This window comes from Globicephala melas, chromosome 13 (genome assembly GCF_963455315.2).
Source record: "Globicephala melas chromosome 13, mGloMel1.2, whole genome shotgun sequence".
Taxonomy (NCBI): Eukaryota; Metazoa; Chordata; class Mammalia; order Artiodactyla; family Delphinidae; genus Globicephala; species Globicephala melas.
The window spans coordinates 51,163,484-51,180,988 of NC_083326.1; the positions used below are offsets into that span (position 1 = coordinate 51,163,484).

Genomic DNA, 17,505 nt, shown 5'->3' on the forward strand with positions numbered 1-17,505 from the left:
TTCCATTATTTATAAGACTGTGCTTGGGATACTTTTTTCTGTTAGCCTTAAGTATACAGACTAAATAATTCAAAAAGAGAAGTTAGAGTTTATGTAAGTCATGGTTATTTCTGTATAGTATCAGCATTGCTAAATTTCTTGAATTGTACAAAATTTAATTTTTATTTTTTTATTTTTCCAGAAATGGCAGCACAAAAGGAAATCTATATTAATAGACTATTTTATTAAACGGAAGTGGTTATATAAGAACTTTAAACGAACAGACTCAACAAACAAGGAAAGAAACGTGTTAACTGTAAGACATGTTTCCAATGAATCAAAGTCCAATAACTGTAGACTTCAGAAGAAAAAAGTTTTCAAAAACTTTGTCAAAACAGACAGGTCAGTGATAAATAACTCCTCCAGTAATAGGGCTAGGCCTGAAAACTGATATTAATTGAATAAAATTAACAAAGTAGATCAAACTTGAATTAAAATTTTTTCATAAAAAGTTCTGAAAATATCAGATTAGATTTAAATTTTCCTCAAATTTCTATTGCCTCGTCCAAAGTAAAGCAAATATCTTTCAGCCTTCATGCCAGCTTTTCTCATGTCATAAGGATGACAGAAATCTTAGCAAACTAGTATTTTTGTTGAAAATGTATATCAGTTTCAGTTGATTTTTAAGACCTGCTGCTCAGTAATAATACTAGACATTCAACATTTACAACTACCAGGACACAAAATCTCAAAAACTACTTAGAAAAGGAGGACCTTACTCAGGAATGATGTCCATTCAGGAGAAATCAAAAGAAAATTCCTCCAGTGTTATTAAAAAGAGTGAAGATAAGAATCTAGAAACACAAATTCAAGGTTCTCAAAAGAATCTAGTAAAAAAATCAGGTCCAAAGGAAGCTATAAAATCACTGGTTAAATCTTCCAATGAAAGTAAAGTCAATCAGCCTGATGAATTAGGAACATGCATGAGCACAAGGTCAGCATCCAGTGATAAAAAAGCTAGTAAACCTATTAATAAAAATATGGTGACTGTAAAGGGACATTCACAACAAGAATCTACAAAGCAGAAGAAATTATCTCAGAAAAAGTCAGTGCACAAAACCCCTAAATCAAATGAACAGCTTAATCGAAGATCACAAAGACTACAACAGTTAACAGAGGTTTCAACAAGGTCTCTGCGTAATAGAGACATTCAGGGTCAAGTTCAAGCAGTTAAACAGAGTTTGCCACCAACAAAAAAAGAGCACCGTAGCAATACTAAGAGCAAATCTAATAAAGTTAAAACAAATCAGAAACACGTGAAAAGAAAAGTGCTGGAAATAAAGTCTGATTCTAAAGAGGATGAAAATTCTGTAACTAATGAAGTAATAAATTCCCCAAAAGGAAAAAAACGCAAAGTAGAGCATCAGACAGCCTCTACTTGTAGTTCTCAGTGCATAAAAGTATCTGAAAAGTGTCTTCAGAAGAATACTAGAAAAGAGGAAACAAAATCTGTGCCTGTAACTTCTTCTGAGATAAAAAGATCAAAAATGGCTGCTTCAGTGGTCTCTAAAAAGAATGAGATGAAGAAGTCAGTTCATACACAAGTGAATACTAGTGCAAAATCCCAAAAAAGTCCACAGCCATCAGTGCCTGAACAAAGTACAGATAATGAGCTGGAGCAAGCAGGAAAGAGCAAACGAGGGAGCATTCTCCAGCTCTGTGAAGAAATTGCTGGTGAAATTGAGTCAGATACTGTAGAGGTAAAAAAGGAATCTTCACAAGTGGAAAATGTAAAGGAGGAGAAGCCTACAGAAATAAAATTGGAAGAGACTGATACTGAAAGACAAATACTTCATCAGAAGGAAACAAGTCAGGATGTTCAGTGTAATCGTTTCTTCCCCAGTAGAAAAACAAAGCCTGTGAAATGTATTCTAAATGGAATAAACAACGCAACTAAAAAGAACTCCAACTGGACTAAAATTAAGCTCTCAAAATTTAACTCTGTGCAGCAGAATAAATTAGACTCTCAATTTTCCCCTAAATTGTCCTTATTACGACCCAGTTTTTCACTGCCTGCGTTAGAAATGCATCATCCAGTGACTCAAAGTACATTTTTAGGGTCAAAACCACATGATGATAAAAATAAAGCTTGCCAGCAGGAAGAAATGAAAGAAATTAATTCTGAAGAAGTTAAACTTAATGATATTACAGTTGACATTAATAAAACCCCCCAAAAGCCTCCTGAAAATTGTTGTTTGGGTAATCAGATAAAACCACCTCCTGATCAGCCATTGGATAACCAGAAGAAAGATTCTTTTGAATCAACGCCAGATAAGGTAATTATTTTCATCATGTACATAGAGGTGTCTGAGTACTTTCTGATAAGATTTAAGTGTTTACAACATATTTTAACTTAAGAATTAAGTTGTAAAATGTTAAGGAATTCTATTTTATTAACCCAATCTTGTAGTGAGTGATAGAACTTACGCCTTTAGATGTCTCATATTTACATGAATGCTTGTCATTGTTTCCTTATTTTCACCCTTCATTTTAATTTTATGTGAAGCATAAACCTGTTGAAGTCTAGCTTTTCTTTTTCCTTTAACACACTGATTTGTTTCCTTTTTCTATTAATTGTAACCACAGAAACTATGTTTCATAATGAGTGACTAAAATGTAGAACTTGAAGTTGGGCCCAATTCTGACCAAGTTGTTAAAATTAATTTCAGCTGGCACAAATCAACTTTCCCCACCTGATAAAATTTAAAAATTAAACATTTCTAATAGTAGAGATGCCTTTTGGTTTGACTTGTGTGGCCATTTTAAAAATTGGCAAATAAAATGTCTGAAAGATACAAATAATTCAGACCTCAGGCTAAGAATAAAATTGTAGTGGCCAAGAATTTTTAAAATGGAAAAGTAAATTGAAAAACAGAATCTAAATAGCTGGAAGAAACTTGAATGATTATCTGAGAAGTAGTTTTGAAACCTTGTAAAAGCAGCTGAGCCCATTTCTTTCCAAATTAAATCATAGGTAAAATACCAATACATAAAAGCAATAGGCAGAAATTTTATGTGTGTCAAACTTTAGCGTTGTATAATACTGATTTTTAGAACTCCACCAATTTGTTTTAGTTATTTAATTTTGTAATGAGAAAGCTGAGAGCAATAGAGGAATGTGGGTTAGGTCACATGTTTGGTTGTGCAAATAGATTTGAATTCAGGTGTTCTGATTCTCAGCCCATCATTCTTTCTACAGTGAGATACTCTGAATATTAGAAGATCATTTGAGAAAAAAATCATGGATAGAGAAGAAAGTCAAGTCACCTTAAAGTTTTAGGAGTGATTTAAAGTTCTCTTTTGAGGCATTTGGGTCTAGAAGCAAATTTGAGTAAGGAGTCAGGGCTTGTGTCAGAAGCCCTGAAAATAGATTATTGGCTACTCTCGTGGACTAAAATTGAAAGAACTTAAAGGGAACAGATACAATGTGGTACTCTTAGATTTTATTTTCTGTGCAAATGTGAATGAAAGCATCAATTAGAAGACAATTATTCAAATAGTGATAGTAATTAAAGTAAGTAGTGAGTGGTAGAATGAATAATAAGTGTGGCCTCTTGCAGACACAGAGTGGCTTTCTCTTCAGGGTGTGCTTTTGTCAAAAATTGACAGCTACGCTCCAGGTGTAGTTGCAGAGTGGATCTTTTAACTCCTTGCTGCATAAGTGCCTGTCAAAACTCAGAAGGCAGATAGTTTATGGGGAATATATTGAGAAATAAGAAATCCATTCCTTCGGACTAACTACTAGAATAGAGATGTTTAGTTGGACTACATTATTTTGATCTTCTATAATGCCACTTTTACTGAGATGTGCTTTGGATTTATGCAACACCTCTATCTTGAGGAATGTTATGAAAAACAGTCCTATGAAACTTGTGTTAAAATTTTTATTTACGTACAAATTTACATGAGAAGTCTTGAGTTTCAAACGTTTAGAATACCAGAGAGACCAATATTATACTAGTGACTACCACCCAAATTTGACAAAAATTAACATTTTATTGACTTCAGGTTTTTTAAAATAAGAAAAGTACATTACAGATATAAAGACCATACTTCACTCTACTTTCCATTCACCTCTCTCCCCAGAGTTAAATATACTTCTAAAGTTGGTATGAATATTTTATGTTTTTATTTTTGATTTCACTGTGTATGTATATATATCTATTATAAAGAATACTTAACATTGTTTGTATTTTAAACGTTTACATAAATGCTAACATGGTTTGTATGTGTATATTCTATATATACATTTTTTTTTCAACTTGATTTTGTGCAATCAGCACTTTTGATATTTATTAATACATGGGTATTTTAATAGTTGTAAAGGAATATACCACAGTTTATTTATGTTTTCCTCTGTTAAAGCACTTCTAGGTTGTTTCCAGCTTTTTCACTGATAGCAACAATGTGATTACTATCACAGAGTGGTCAGGAGATGTGGTGGTGACCACATCATTTCAAGACATATTTGATTGCCTGCTGCATCCGAGACACTGTGCTAATAAGGCTACAGAAGATGATGTTTCCTGCCTTTAAGGAATTTACATTGTACTAGTCACTTAGAAATTTCTCTTCTTCCCATAAACGCTAAGATGTTTTAGTTCAGCCATCATAGTAGCTTTTGTTTAGTGAACACTGCCTCTTTGTTAGGCAGAGGAGAGCTTCATATAATTGTCACCACATTCTACAGCATGACTTCTGTTATTATCCATATATTACAGGTGAGGAGAGTGAAGCTTAGAGATTTAAGTGAGGCTTAGAGATCCACGTAAGTGATGGAGTCAGGCTTTGAACTGCGATTGGCTGGCTTCAGAATCTAGATTTATATTTGGGGAAATAGGAGAATGTAAGAAACAATCCTTAAATCATTTGAAAACTTTTTCTGTGGCTACTTGTAATTTTGCTCTTTTTATTATATGGTGTCAGTCTCGGCAGTACTGAAAAATGATGATGGTTGATAAGGCTGAGCATATGATAGCCCTTCTCTGAAAATTTTGGCCTGAATTTAAATTATTTGGATTTTATGAATTTTAAATCTCAATTATTTTATGATTTGTTTTTTAAACTAGTAATTTACTAACTTCCTAATGGAGATTAAGTAGTAACATGTAATTGTTCTTACTGTTTTTAATTTTTCTGCTTTTTAATGCCAAATATAATGTTCATTTTTCAAAAATGTAATGTTCACAAATAATGTTACATGTTCTTTGTAACAATCACAATATAGATAGATACACACACATACATACACACACAAAGTTAATTGTTCACCTCCTCATTTCCATTTCTTTGAGACAGCTAATGTTGATAGAGTTTCTAGTATTTTCCTTCGGTAGTTATTGAGGATCTGCTTTGACAGAGTTCTGATTTAGGGGCTCTTGGGAATACAAAGATAAATACAATAATAATAGTCTTTGCTCTTAAGAGTTATAGGAGATTAATAAAAAACAAATAACTAATTCAAAATAGGAAGCGATAAGGGCATGAAAGACAGAGATGAAGTAGATGGAAAATTTGGGGAAAGGGGATGGGAAAACTTGGAGGAGACTTCATGGGAGAGGTTAATATTTAAGTAATGACTTGAGTTTATACGGGGGGTAAGGTGTTCTAGATTAGCACTATCCAGTAGAAATATAATGTGAGCCACATAAATCGTTTAAAAATTTCTGGTAGCCACATTAAAAAAAATTGGTAAAATTAATAGATTTTATTTAACTTGTCATATAAAAATACTATTATTTCAATGTGTCATGAATTTTAAAAATTGAGGTGTTTTACTTTTTTGTACTAACACCTCAAAATCTGGTGTGTGATTTACATTTGTAATAAATCAGTCATACTAACCACATTTTAAGTGCTCAGTAGTCAGATGTTACAGTGGCTATTAATGGACAGTGAGGTTTAGGTAGATGAAACTCAGAAAAAGTATAGAGCCAGGCAAATATGAAATATATCTGTTGAAGAGGTAAATTTTTCGATCTAGTGTGAAGAGGAATAATAGAAGTTGATGCTGAGAAGGGTAGCTTGTAGGGAGATCATAAAGAGACTTTTAAGGCCTATCTGTGTGAATTACTCCATATATTATCTTAAATTTTCTTAGTATAGTGCTCCAATTCACTGAAAGTATTGGGATAAGACCCAAAGGTTGATATAAAAGCAAATATTAACGTTTTGAATTATATGTGCTTAGAATTGCAGCCTATGTTTGGAATCTAAGCTTGAAAACAATCCAGTGGAAAATACCACTACTACTGTTTCAGCTCTGCTCAGTCAAGCAAAAATTGGTACAGGGGAGAGTAAATTTCCAGGTAATACTTTGAAAATATTGTTTGGATTTCACAGTGGTCAGACATATTTTTGTCAGCATAACAGTAAACTATATCCACTATCAAATAAGCCTGTTAAATCCTTCTTTTAACCATTATGTTTTTCTGATGTGTGATTATCACCATTCTTTGAAGGGGGAGAATTGCTTCTGTTGATTGGCTTGTTTACAGTACTTAAGATGATTCTTTGATTCCCTACCAAAAATTCTTTTGTTTTTCAGTCTTTTGTTTGTGGACTTACTTTCTGGAGAAGTGTTACTTAATGAATTGCTTAAATTAGTGGTAGCAGTTTATTTCTCAAGTATAAATGACTGTGCTTTACCACTTCAGGTTCTTATCTTTAACCCTTACTCAGTTTTCCATCTTAGTAATTCTATCTTTGAATTAAGAATTGAATCAGTTGCTGCAGTTTGTCCACTTATACCATAAAAAAACTTTATTTTTGTAACCTTATGAAAATTTTGGGGAGAATTACCTGGCGGTCCAGTGGTTAGGACTCGGCACTTTCATTGCCGGGATCCGAGTTCAACCCCTGGTCCGGGAACTAAGATCCCGCAAGCTGTGTGATGTGGCCAAAAAAAAAAAAAAAAAACTGAGCAAGTATTATTTGAACTCTTGGATGGGGATTAGTTCACCTTTATCAGATGAAGCACCAGGAAAAAACAGAAAAGAAATTCCTAATTTCTGTTGTTTCTCTCTGGTAAAGGAAAGATACACTTGGAGCAAAATATTGAGTTCAGATAATTGCTTCCATTGCATGTCATTTAACCTTTTCTCTTAGTGGGGGAAGGGGAAGTATACTATGAACACAAGAAATGCATTTATTCATTAGAAAATAAATTGATTATTGCATTATTTGATTAATAATGTGACTAAAACTCCAGAGACTACAGGGGTTTTTTTGTTTGGGTTTGGTTTTTTATAAATTTATTTATTTATATTTTATTTTTGACTGTGTTGAGTCTTCATTGCTGTGCACGGACTTTCTCTAGTTGCAATGAGCAGGGGCTGCTTTTCTTTGCAGTGCTCGGGCTTCTCATTGCAGTGGCTTCTCTTGTTGCGGAGCACGGGTTCTAGGCTCACGGGCTTCAGTAGTTGCGGCTCACGGGCTCTAGAATGCAGGCTTAGTAGTTGTGGCGCACGTGCTTAGTTGCTCCATGGCATGTGGGGTCTTCCTGGACCAAAGATCGAACCCGTGTCCCCTGCATTGGCAGACGGATTCTTAACCACTGTGCCACCAGGGAAGTCCTACAGGTTTTTTTAAACATGTTTTCATTTATTTCCATTTAGAGATTGTATAATTATGCAAGCATTTAAACAGTTTCCTTTATTGTTCAGTGCTAGTAATTATTGGTGAAACTAGAGACAAACTTGATCTACCATTAGATCTCTTTGCAGCTCTGTAGAGCCTTTTTGCCTCTTCTCTGAAGAGTAATTTCTAGGAAGGAGCTCTAATTTTATCAAATGGTGTTTATTAAAAATAAAGCATTTAGTGCACTGAAGTTTTGTCTTTATTATAATTTTTAACCATTAGGTGGAGAGCTAATACAAAGGCTTAGTACATAACCCATCTTTTGATTAAATCACAGGTTCAGCTCCCAAACAGCACAATATACTCACTAACCAAACATCTAAGACCAGTGATAACAGGTAAGGTATTAGTTTAATATAAGTATAAATCTGAGAACTTAAGGATTTTATACCTGTAAGTTTTGAGTTTGGGGTTTTTTTCCCCTGAAAGGTTGTGCTAGTAACCCTCAGTTTTTCACATAGAGGTGATACAAGTTCTCTTTCCATTTTAGTTTTTTCTATGTCTGTACATACTATTTTGTAGCTTTTATTTTTTTACTTAATGTGTTATGGGCATCTTTTCTACATTCCTTCCTCATTCTTTTAAATTCTGCAGTATTCATTGTGTGAATATTCCATTGTTTAACAGTTCTCTACTTTATAGAAACTTTGGTTGTTTCTAGTTTATTCCTATTAGAAAAAAAAGTCCTGCAATAAACACATATATCTTTGTTCACTTATGTGTCTATATCTAGGATAAATTCATAGCTATAGGACTTAACCTGCATTGCCAAATTTCCCTGCAAATTGGTTGTGTCTTATACTCCCAGCAGCAGTGTTTGAGAATGCTCCTTTTTCCCCAAAACCCCCATGATATGAGTATTAGCAACATGTAAAGGTGTTTTCAGTAGCTTAAAAGCTTTTTGTTGTCTTTAATTTCAAAATTAAATTAGTATGATTTTTTAGCCTTAGCTCATTACTGAAAATAGTATTTAGGACAAACTGTAGTGACTCAAATTGCTAAAACTATGAAATGTAAAACTTACTCATACTATAGTTAGTGCTGCAGTTTTTTGTTTATTTGATGCAAGTTAGTTGTTTCTTTGGGTTTCCTTCCCTGTTTTGGTTTTTAAAAGGTTATTTTTCCCCCCTTGGAATTGATATTTGTCAGTGTTGTATAGAAAATAAGTTTTTTTTTTTTCCTACCAGTGATTTGAAGTGATATGGATCTATAACATTTAATAGTTTTTGTTTGTTTGTTTGTTTAAAGGGAGATACCACCAAATCATTCTTGGCCTAAGTGTAATTCCCATTTGGAGATAACAATTCCAAAAGAATTGAAACTAAAAGAAGCAGAGAAAGCTGATGAAAAACAGTTGATCATAGTAAGTATACAACTTGACCTTTTTGGTGAAATGTTATAAACATCTTATTTATGCACATTGTCAAGGAATAAATTCATTTTTTTACCTAAAGAACTTTTTGTCGCCATAAGTCTTAATTATGGAAATATTCTTGGTATTGTGACAGCCACCCCCGCCAGTGATTCCATCCTGTAACAAATAATAAAAATTCAAATTTCCATACTTCTAGTTTTATTTACAACAGATTGACACTTTATTTCACATTTGTTATTTCTTAACTGTATCATTTGATCACTACCTTTTTTAGTAGTTTAAATATTAAAATAACATGGAGTTTAATAAGGTGATTTTAAATTTCTGTATTTTAGTGTATGTTATAATTTTAAAACTACATTTTACAGGAAGATAAACCAATAGTTAATTTGAATTAGAAAATAAGTACAATTTGGTGGCAAGGTGGAAAAGAGGGAGATATTTTGATTGATTAAAAATCTAATTTGAGTGAGCACAATATATTAAAAAAATGAAGAACCCAAAATAATAGGAACATTTAATGTAGTTCCAGTTAACATAATTAATAGGATTTTTTGGTACTAGATGATTGATTATAACTTTAATATGGGAGAATAACTTTGTAAGAATTTTCTAGAAATTTTTGAGAAAGATTAGTGAGGGAAAAAGTTGTTTCATCGAATTTAATAATGTTTCTGTTGTCAAATCAGTATGATAGTGAAACAGGATTAGACAAGTAGAATCTAGAGCTGCCCTGTCCAATATGGTAGCCACATGTGACTGTTGAGCACTTGAAATGTTGCTTGTCACAACTGAGGTATGCTCTATATGTAAACATATGTACTGCATTTCAAAGATTAGTACAAAGAAGCATGTAAAGTATCTCACTAATTTTTAAAAATATTTAATACATGTTGAAATTATAACATTTGGGATATGTTTTGTTAAATAAAATATATTATTAAAATTAATTTTACCTGTTTGCTTTTGCAGTTTTTAATGTGGCTACTAGTAAATTTAAAATTACCTTTGTGGATCACATTTCTATTGGATAGTGCTGGTCAAGAGTTGATGGTAATGATGATGATGTTAATGATCATAATAGCAGCTAATATTTTTGAATGCATTGTTCCATCTTCTCCACTTAATTAAGTTAAGCCTTATAAAAAAGTATGAGATAGGTACAACTATTATTTTCCATTTACCAGTGATGAAACTAAGGCAGCTGCTTACTCATTACTGTGAAAACTGCCTTCTTGAAGAGATATTTGTATACCTGTATTCGTTATTCACAGTAGCCAAAAGGTGGAAGCAACTGAAGTGTCCATCAGTGGGTGAATGGCTGAACAAAATGTGTTGTGTATGTATACAGTGGAATATTATTCAGCCTTTAAAAAGGAAGGTAATTCTGACATGTTATAATATGGTTGAACCTTGAGGACATTATCTAAGTGAAATAAGTCAGTCACAAAAAGACAAATACTGTATGATTCTACTTATATAAGGTACCTAGAATAGTCAAATTCATAGAGCTAGAAAGTAGAATGGTGGTTTCCAGGAGCTGGGGGGGGGGGCGGTGTTGGGGAGCTGTTGTTTAATGGGTATAGAGTTTCAGTTTTTTGTTTTGTTTTTGTTTTTTTGGCCGCTCCTTGTGGCATGTGGGATCTTAGTTCCCTGACCAAGGATCGAACCTGTGCCCCCTGCAGTGGAAGTGTGGAGCCCTAACCACTGGACTGCCAGGGAAGTCCCTAGAGTTTCAGTTTTGCAAAATAAAAATAATTCTGTAGATTGGTTGCACAACAATGTGAGTGTACTAAATACTGCTGAACTGTACACTTAAAAGTGGTTAAGATGGTAAATACTATGTTTTATATCTTAACCACAATTAAAAAAAATTTTTTTTAACTCCCTGAAATTTCAGGTAACATTTTGTCAATAGTTTGAATCTTTTAGAATGAACTTCCCTTTAGTTTTATATACAATCTTTTATTTACCATTTGATTTCTCTCTGCTCTGTGACCCTAGCTGTAAGGCACTAGCATACAGTTATCTGAGATCCTTTTTTTTTCCTATAATTAGTTGAAATTATACAGTTTTAGAGCAGGGAAAATAAAGGGATTATGCTTTTTTTAGTTAATATATTATTCTTAAAGTTAAATCATATTGCTGTAATTTTTCTTGTTAAATAAGGACAAGAATAGAAAACCTTTTGTAAACAATTACTATTCTACAGCACAAGTATGAATTACTGGAGTACAGGTGATTATAATCAGACTTTCATACTTATTTGATATAAAGAAAATAGAAAATGTTTAATTTTACCTTTTCTCAAGAGTTTCTGGTGACACACTCTTTTTAATATAACTAGAGCAAAACCAAAGATGCCTATGAAACATTATTTTTTCTAAACTTTAGCAGTATAATTATTCACAGATACAAAATACATACTAGTTCTTATTTATAAGGTATTTGCTGTTTGGGGCTTTAGAACTAAGATTGTAGTGTTAAAGATACTTCTCAGTTCCTTTCAGTTGTTATTAAATGCTGTGGAGTGAGTGATTACTAAAATGGAAAACAGTTCTTAATAAAATTACATACAGATTTCAAAGATTAACATCTTAGTTTTTATAATCAACATTGAATGTTATTTTAAACACTTCTCACTCTATGTTCATGTTATAGCTTTAGAGGCTGATGTTCTGGAATTATTCTTTTGGGGGGGAAAAAACCTTCTGTTTGTTTTTTATAAATAGGATGCAGGACAAAAAAGATTTGGAGCGGTTTCCTGTAATGTTTGTGGCATGCTTTACACAGCTTCAAATCCAGAAGATGAAACACAGCATCTGCTCTTCCACAACCAGTTTATAAGTGCTGTAAAATATGTGGTAAGTGCAGTTCATGACTTTTAAAATGCAGAATCAGATAATTAGAGATGAATTGCCAAATTTAAGTCATTGAAAATTTTTGTCTTTAGGAAATGGTAATATATACAAAGCCCTTGTAGTATATATACAGGCTTATTTTAAAACAGAGCCAAACATAAAACCCAGCAAATTTATTCTGGCTGGTGTATGTTGTGGGATTTTTGAATTTAAGTTATATTTTTAAAGTGTTATTGAACCTCTTCTAACAAGTAATGCTGTTCAACTTGAGTATTTAAAAAGTCATTTGATTTTAATAATTATTAACTATTGATAAGCCTGCTTAATATTCAGTATAGCTTGGCACACTTTTTATTTGAGGGATTGATAGTGCTGTATATTATACCAAATAGACTGGGGATTTCCTTCTCTTTGCTAACGTGAGAGCTTTTCTTAATAAAATTAAAGAGAAAAATTCTTGATGGTTAAAACCTCAGAATTTGTAGTATACTTAAAAAAAAATCCCACAAAGTAAATAAGTTTTAGTATGTATTTTTTGATGTATGTGCATTTGAGGCATAATGGGTATTATTTAATACTTGTTTTTGGAAGTAGCAAAATTTTAAATAATTTTGAACCATTTCAGATATCTTGTGAAAATAGTAATTTAATGTAATTGCTGTTTACCCATATCTGAAATGGAATTTATTTTTATTTTATACATGTTACCTTCAGTACTGTACACTCACATTAATAAGACCTCCAGGATATCTGAACTGAGATCACCAATTCATTTCATGTAGGCACCAGATGTTGGATTATTTAAAGATCTTTATTGGCTTCAGTTAAATTTGTATCCTTACCTTTGGTTGAAGGATTTATATTCATGGTTTTATTTATCCAGTTACTTCTTCCCAAGATAAGTGGGGTTTTCTTTTTTTGGTTCCCTTCTGTGATGATCCTTTATATTCCTTATTTCATCTGCTTTTCCACACATACACCCTCCTCCTGCTTAACTAAATAAAATATAAGGTGTGTGGACATAGAATATCTATAGATAGATATTGATTTGTCACTTGAAATTTGTACTTTTCCAATTTGACTGTATTAATATCCTTAAAACTTCAAAAGAAAAATAGCTCTATCAGGCAGCTAAATTATAGAATACTTCTTTGGCAAAAAATATTTGTTTATTTTACATACGTGAATCTGGTAGAAGTTAAAATGTGTTCTGCTCAAGTTACATTATCTGATTCTTGCAACCAGTTTCCTCAAATTATAAAAAGATTTGGTTTAAAAGACTTAATTCTTTATTTTAAAGGAAGTTCTTAATTTCTGACACAATCTGTAAAGAAATCAACCAGGAATTAATGTACTCTGCTCTTCCACAATACCAAAGGAAATTAGTTTATGGAACAAGGTGGAGTCATCACCTTCTCAACAAATTCTGGCTCTTGCAAAACTGTAAAGCAGTAGAGCAACTTAGGGAAGACTGATTCCTGCCCCACACCCCACCCCCACCCTCCTTGATGGGACAGAGCTATGGGTTATTTTATTTATTTTTGAAATAAGCTCAAGAGAAGGAATCGAGTTTAGCAGTTGGCCATCCTTCACTAACATCAAAGTTAATGTTCTTATCTTTTGCTGTTTTCAAATGTGTAGGTATACATAGATTTTAAGGTAGAAACTCCTCCAGAACATTGTAGCATTCTTTTCTAGTGTATGGAGGGAGGATAAAAACATACCTATGTTAAAGATATTCTGCTGTGATCACAACCCTGGATTTTGGGTTGTGACGTGAATCATTTATTGGGCACCTAATATTGTGCTTTTGCATTAAGTACTGTTAAGTGTTTGATGAAACATCTAAGTTTTTTAAATGCCAGTTCATCTGTTGTGTTTGATTCTTGGAGAGAAGCATATAGAAAAGAAGTCATTTCGTGCTCTGGCTTTTATTTATTTCAAATGGGCAGTGTTCAGCGATTGGAAATCAAGTTTTCTTCCACTTAGAATAAATTAGAATGAGTTATACTTTTTATATTTTAATCAAACATTCTTTAGAAAATAAGTAGTTTTTCCTTAGGGTAAAAAGTTTCCCTTAGACACGGTAATAATCTATGACAGGTAAAAATGGCTGAAGTCTTCTTTTCAAAAGATTAAAATAGCATATAAATTATATAGCCATAGTAGCAATAGAAATTGATGCCACAGAGGCTACTTTTGGTTGACTACAATTTTTTCTTTTCCTTATCCTCTTTGGTTTGGGGTAGGGGAGAGAGTGATGGTGCTCTCTTTCTCTATTCCTTCATTGTACTCCATCTGCCTCATTGACACCATTTGAGGAAATGTATTTTATCTGACTTACTAGAAACTATTTAGGAAGGAGCCCCTTAAGGCCTCAGGGGGAGCCTGGATTCTGGTTTAGACCTAGGTTCATTTCAGTTTCCCTTCATGAACTAAGATAACTGTTTTCCTAAAGGTGTGAAGAGAAAGCAGGAAAAACTCCCCCAAGAGCATTGAGCCATGTTGCTAGGCAAGGAACCTGTCCAGAACTCATCTGTATTTTGAGCTTTTAGTAATGCAGAAGAGGAATAATGTGTGGGTTCTTTGCAGAAAATCTCCTAACTTAATCTTTCTTACCTCTGTCTTTCCCTTATCTCCTTTGATTAACATTTGACTGAATGCTTTGTGGAGGACCTTACTCTCAGGGTATTTGATATACCCTTGCCTTCAAATTTAGGAACAAAGCCTGAAAGAAATGAAAAGTTAACAGTAGAAGATTTAAGTAACTATTAAAGCAATAAATCAATATTAACTATTTAAATTAAATTATAAATTAGCTTTGCAATTTAGAAGTGATAATTACTTTGGTAGAGCAGTGATCAGAAGAGGGGTTTGTTTTCACCTCTTGATGACAAGAAAAACTTCGAAGAAGGATTTGACAGATCCCTGATTAGATGTACAGCTGCACTATCCAGTATGGTAGCACTAAACCACAGAAATGAAAAATGCTGTTCCTCAGTTACAGTAACCAGTGCTCAGTAGTCACATGTTGCTAGAGGCTACGTGTTAGTGTAGATGTAGAACATTTGTATTGTCACAGTGAATTCAGTTAGACAGTGCTGCTACAGAAAGCTGAGGCAGGGAAGCCATGATCCAGTAACCTTTAATTTCTTTTATGTGAAACTTGAGTACATGTGAATTTACTTCTGCATACTTTTTCTATATTCCTTTTGAAGATAACTAGGACAAAGAGGAAACTGGGTGTGGAGCAGGAATAGGGATTTTTAAGTCTTGGGATTGGGAAAGGAATCGGAAGCAAAGTAGCCTTGGCTCTTAGAACTAACTGTACTCCAGCATTCTTAGGGAATAGGGAGCCCAGGTATATTTGTAGGAGGAATGCAGAGAGCCGACTCAGAATTTGGTCTGAGTTTCATTGAGTTTCCCTGCTTAAAGGTTGAAAGTTAAGAAGTAGTTTCTTTAGAAACAGGTAGGAATTTGTTACATAAAAATTACCAAATGTCTTATTTCAAGCATCCAAGTACTTTTTCTCTCTTCCCTGACCCACATTTTTAGTTTTTCTAACTTATTATATCTTAAAGACTTAAAATATTGTGGTGTATAAATGTAGAATGGGAGCAGTCAGAAAGTAATTTTCTTTTGGGATGTGAAGGCCATATATTGGAGAACGAATACCTTTAGAATGAATGTTACATGCAACAAAATTTTACATTTTAAAAAAATAAATTTATTTATTTATTTATTTTTGGCTGCATTGGGTCTTCGTAGCTACACGCGGGCTTTCTCTAGTTGTGGAGAGCGGGGGCTACTCTTCGTTGCTGTGCGTGGGCTTCTCATTGTCGTGGCTTCTCTTGTTGCGGAGCATGGGCTCTAGGCACGCTGGCTTCCGTAGTTGTGGCATGTGGGCTCAGTAGTTGTGGCCCGTGGGCTGTAGAGCACAGGCTTAGTAGAAAGTGTTCACAAACTCTGGGGAGGGAAAATATATCTAGTGGCAAATAAAAACTTCAATCTGTTTTTCCTCTACTTTTCTCTATTCCAGAGATGGTACCGCCATTTACTCATATCCACAAGCTGAAAACTTCAGAACAGTCCTTCAGTTTTCTTTTTATTGTCCTTCTAACTCAATCCTTTAGTGAATTTCACCTTCAAAATAGATTCCAAATACTCCCACTTTTGTCATGTCTACTGCTCCTGCTCTGAACCAAGCTGGCAGCATTTTTTGCCTGGACCACTTGTGTAATGCTTCCCTAACTGGTCTCCCATCTTCCATTTTTGTTTCCCTGCAGTCTTTCTGCATGTTGTCCATAGCAGTCTTTTAAAAACTTGAATCATATTATGTCCTTCCTTTCTTTAAGATTTTCCAGTGAATTCACATCACACATAGAATAAAATTCAGAGTACTTAACTGTGGCATCAAGGCCCCGCACACTCTCCCTTCTCTAATCTCATCTCCTTACACTCTTCCCCTTACTTGCTGTACTCCGGTCATGCAGATCTTCCTTCTGTTCTTAAACCACTTCAACCACATTCCATTCTTAGTGTATTTGTACTTATATTACTTTTGCTTGGAGTGTTTCTCTCAGATCTTCACGTACTGGCTCTCTTCATTCTGGTCTTAAAGACACCCTCCCTGACCACCCAGTACAAAATAGCTCCCCTTGTCCCTCTTCTGTCTGTATAACTTATCACGCTCTGAAAGTTTGTTATGTGTATTCCCCACTGGAGTAGAAGCTGTGTCGAAGCAGAGTCCTTGGTAGTCTGTTTATCATGCTGAAGAGCACCTGCCAATGCGTAGTAGGGGCTCAACAAATGCATTGAATTAAAGAACAGATTTTGATTTGAAGCCACAGAACAAGAGTGGTGAGTCTCAGTTTTCTCATTTAAAAATGAGATTAAGGGCTTCCCTGGTGGCGCAGTGGTTGAGAGTCTGCCTGCCGATGCAGGGAACACGGGTTCGTGCCCCGGTCCAGGAAGATCCCACATGCCGCTGAGCGGCTGGGCCCGTGAGCCATGGCCGCTGAGCCTGCGCGTCCGGAGCCTGTGCTCCGCAATGGGAGAGGCCACAGCAGTGAGAGGCCCGCGTACCGCAAAAATAAATAAATAAATAAAAATTTTAAAAAATGAGATTAAACCAGATTTCTCTGGGCTTTGGCAACTCTGATATTTGTTGATGTTAAATCATTGGGAATTAATAGTATAAATATGTTTGGGGGACATGGAACATATTGTAAGTTAGACAGAATAGTAACATACTTCAAAATATGTAAAGCAGCCCAAATTTGAATTCATTGTGGCAGTTAGAGGTTTATTAACTAGGTTTGCATATTGAATTACATATCTGACTGAATTTAGGTGCTAAAATCATTTGTTCTTTGTTTAGAAAAATAGTCAAAGTAATTTAACTCTTTTTTTTTTTTTTTGCTAAGATGTAAGAGGTCTTTATAGATTATTTTGTACCAGTGGTTTTTCTTCAGTTGTATTGAATTTTAATTTTCTGTAAGATAAATTTTTCTTTATATATAAAAATAATGCTTCTAATCCTTCTATCACAGGAATTAAATTTTGAGAGTTTTAGTTTCTCTCCTGAAATTC

General features: G+C 33.8%; 1 protein-coding gene across 4 annotated transcripts in view; it reads left to right on the forward strand.

The window, feature by feature from the left end:
* ESCO1 (establishment of sister chromatid cohesion N-acetyltransferase 1) overlaps positions 1-17,505 on the forward strand; it is a 72,503-nt gene that overhangs the window by 30,775 nt on the left and 24,223 nt on the right. For all 4 annotated transcript variants that reach the window (XR_009566489.2, XM_060310995.2, XM_060310994.2 and 1 more), the window contains 5 exons: positions 182-2,315; positions 6,230-6,347; positions 7,955-8,015; positions 8,926-9,040; positions 11,785-11,916. Coding sequence is in view for 3 of the 4 variants with exons in the window: in XM_060310995.2 (XP_060166978.1) it covers positions 765-2,315; positions 6,230-6,347; positions 7,955-8,015; positions 8,926-9,040; positions 11,785-11,916 (1,977 nt within the window). In the remaining variant the exon portion in view is untranslated. The remainder of the gene's footprint in view (positions 1-181; positions 2,316-6,229; positions 6,348-7,954; positions 8,016-8,925; positions 9,041-11,784; positions 11,917-17,505) is intronic.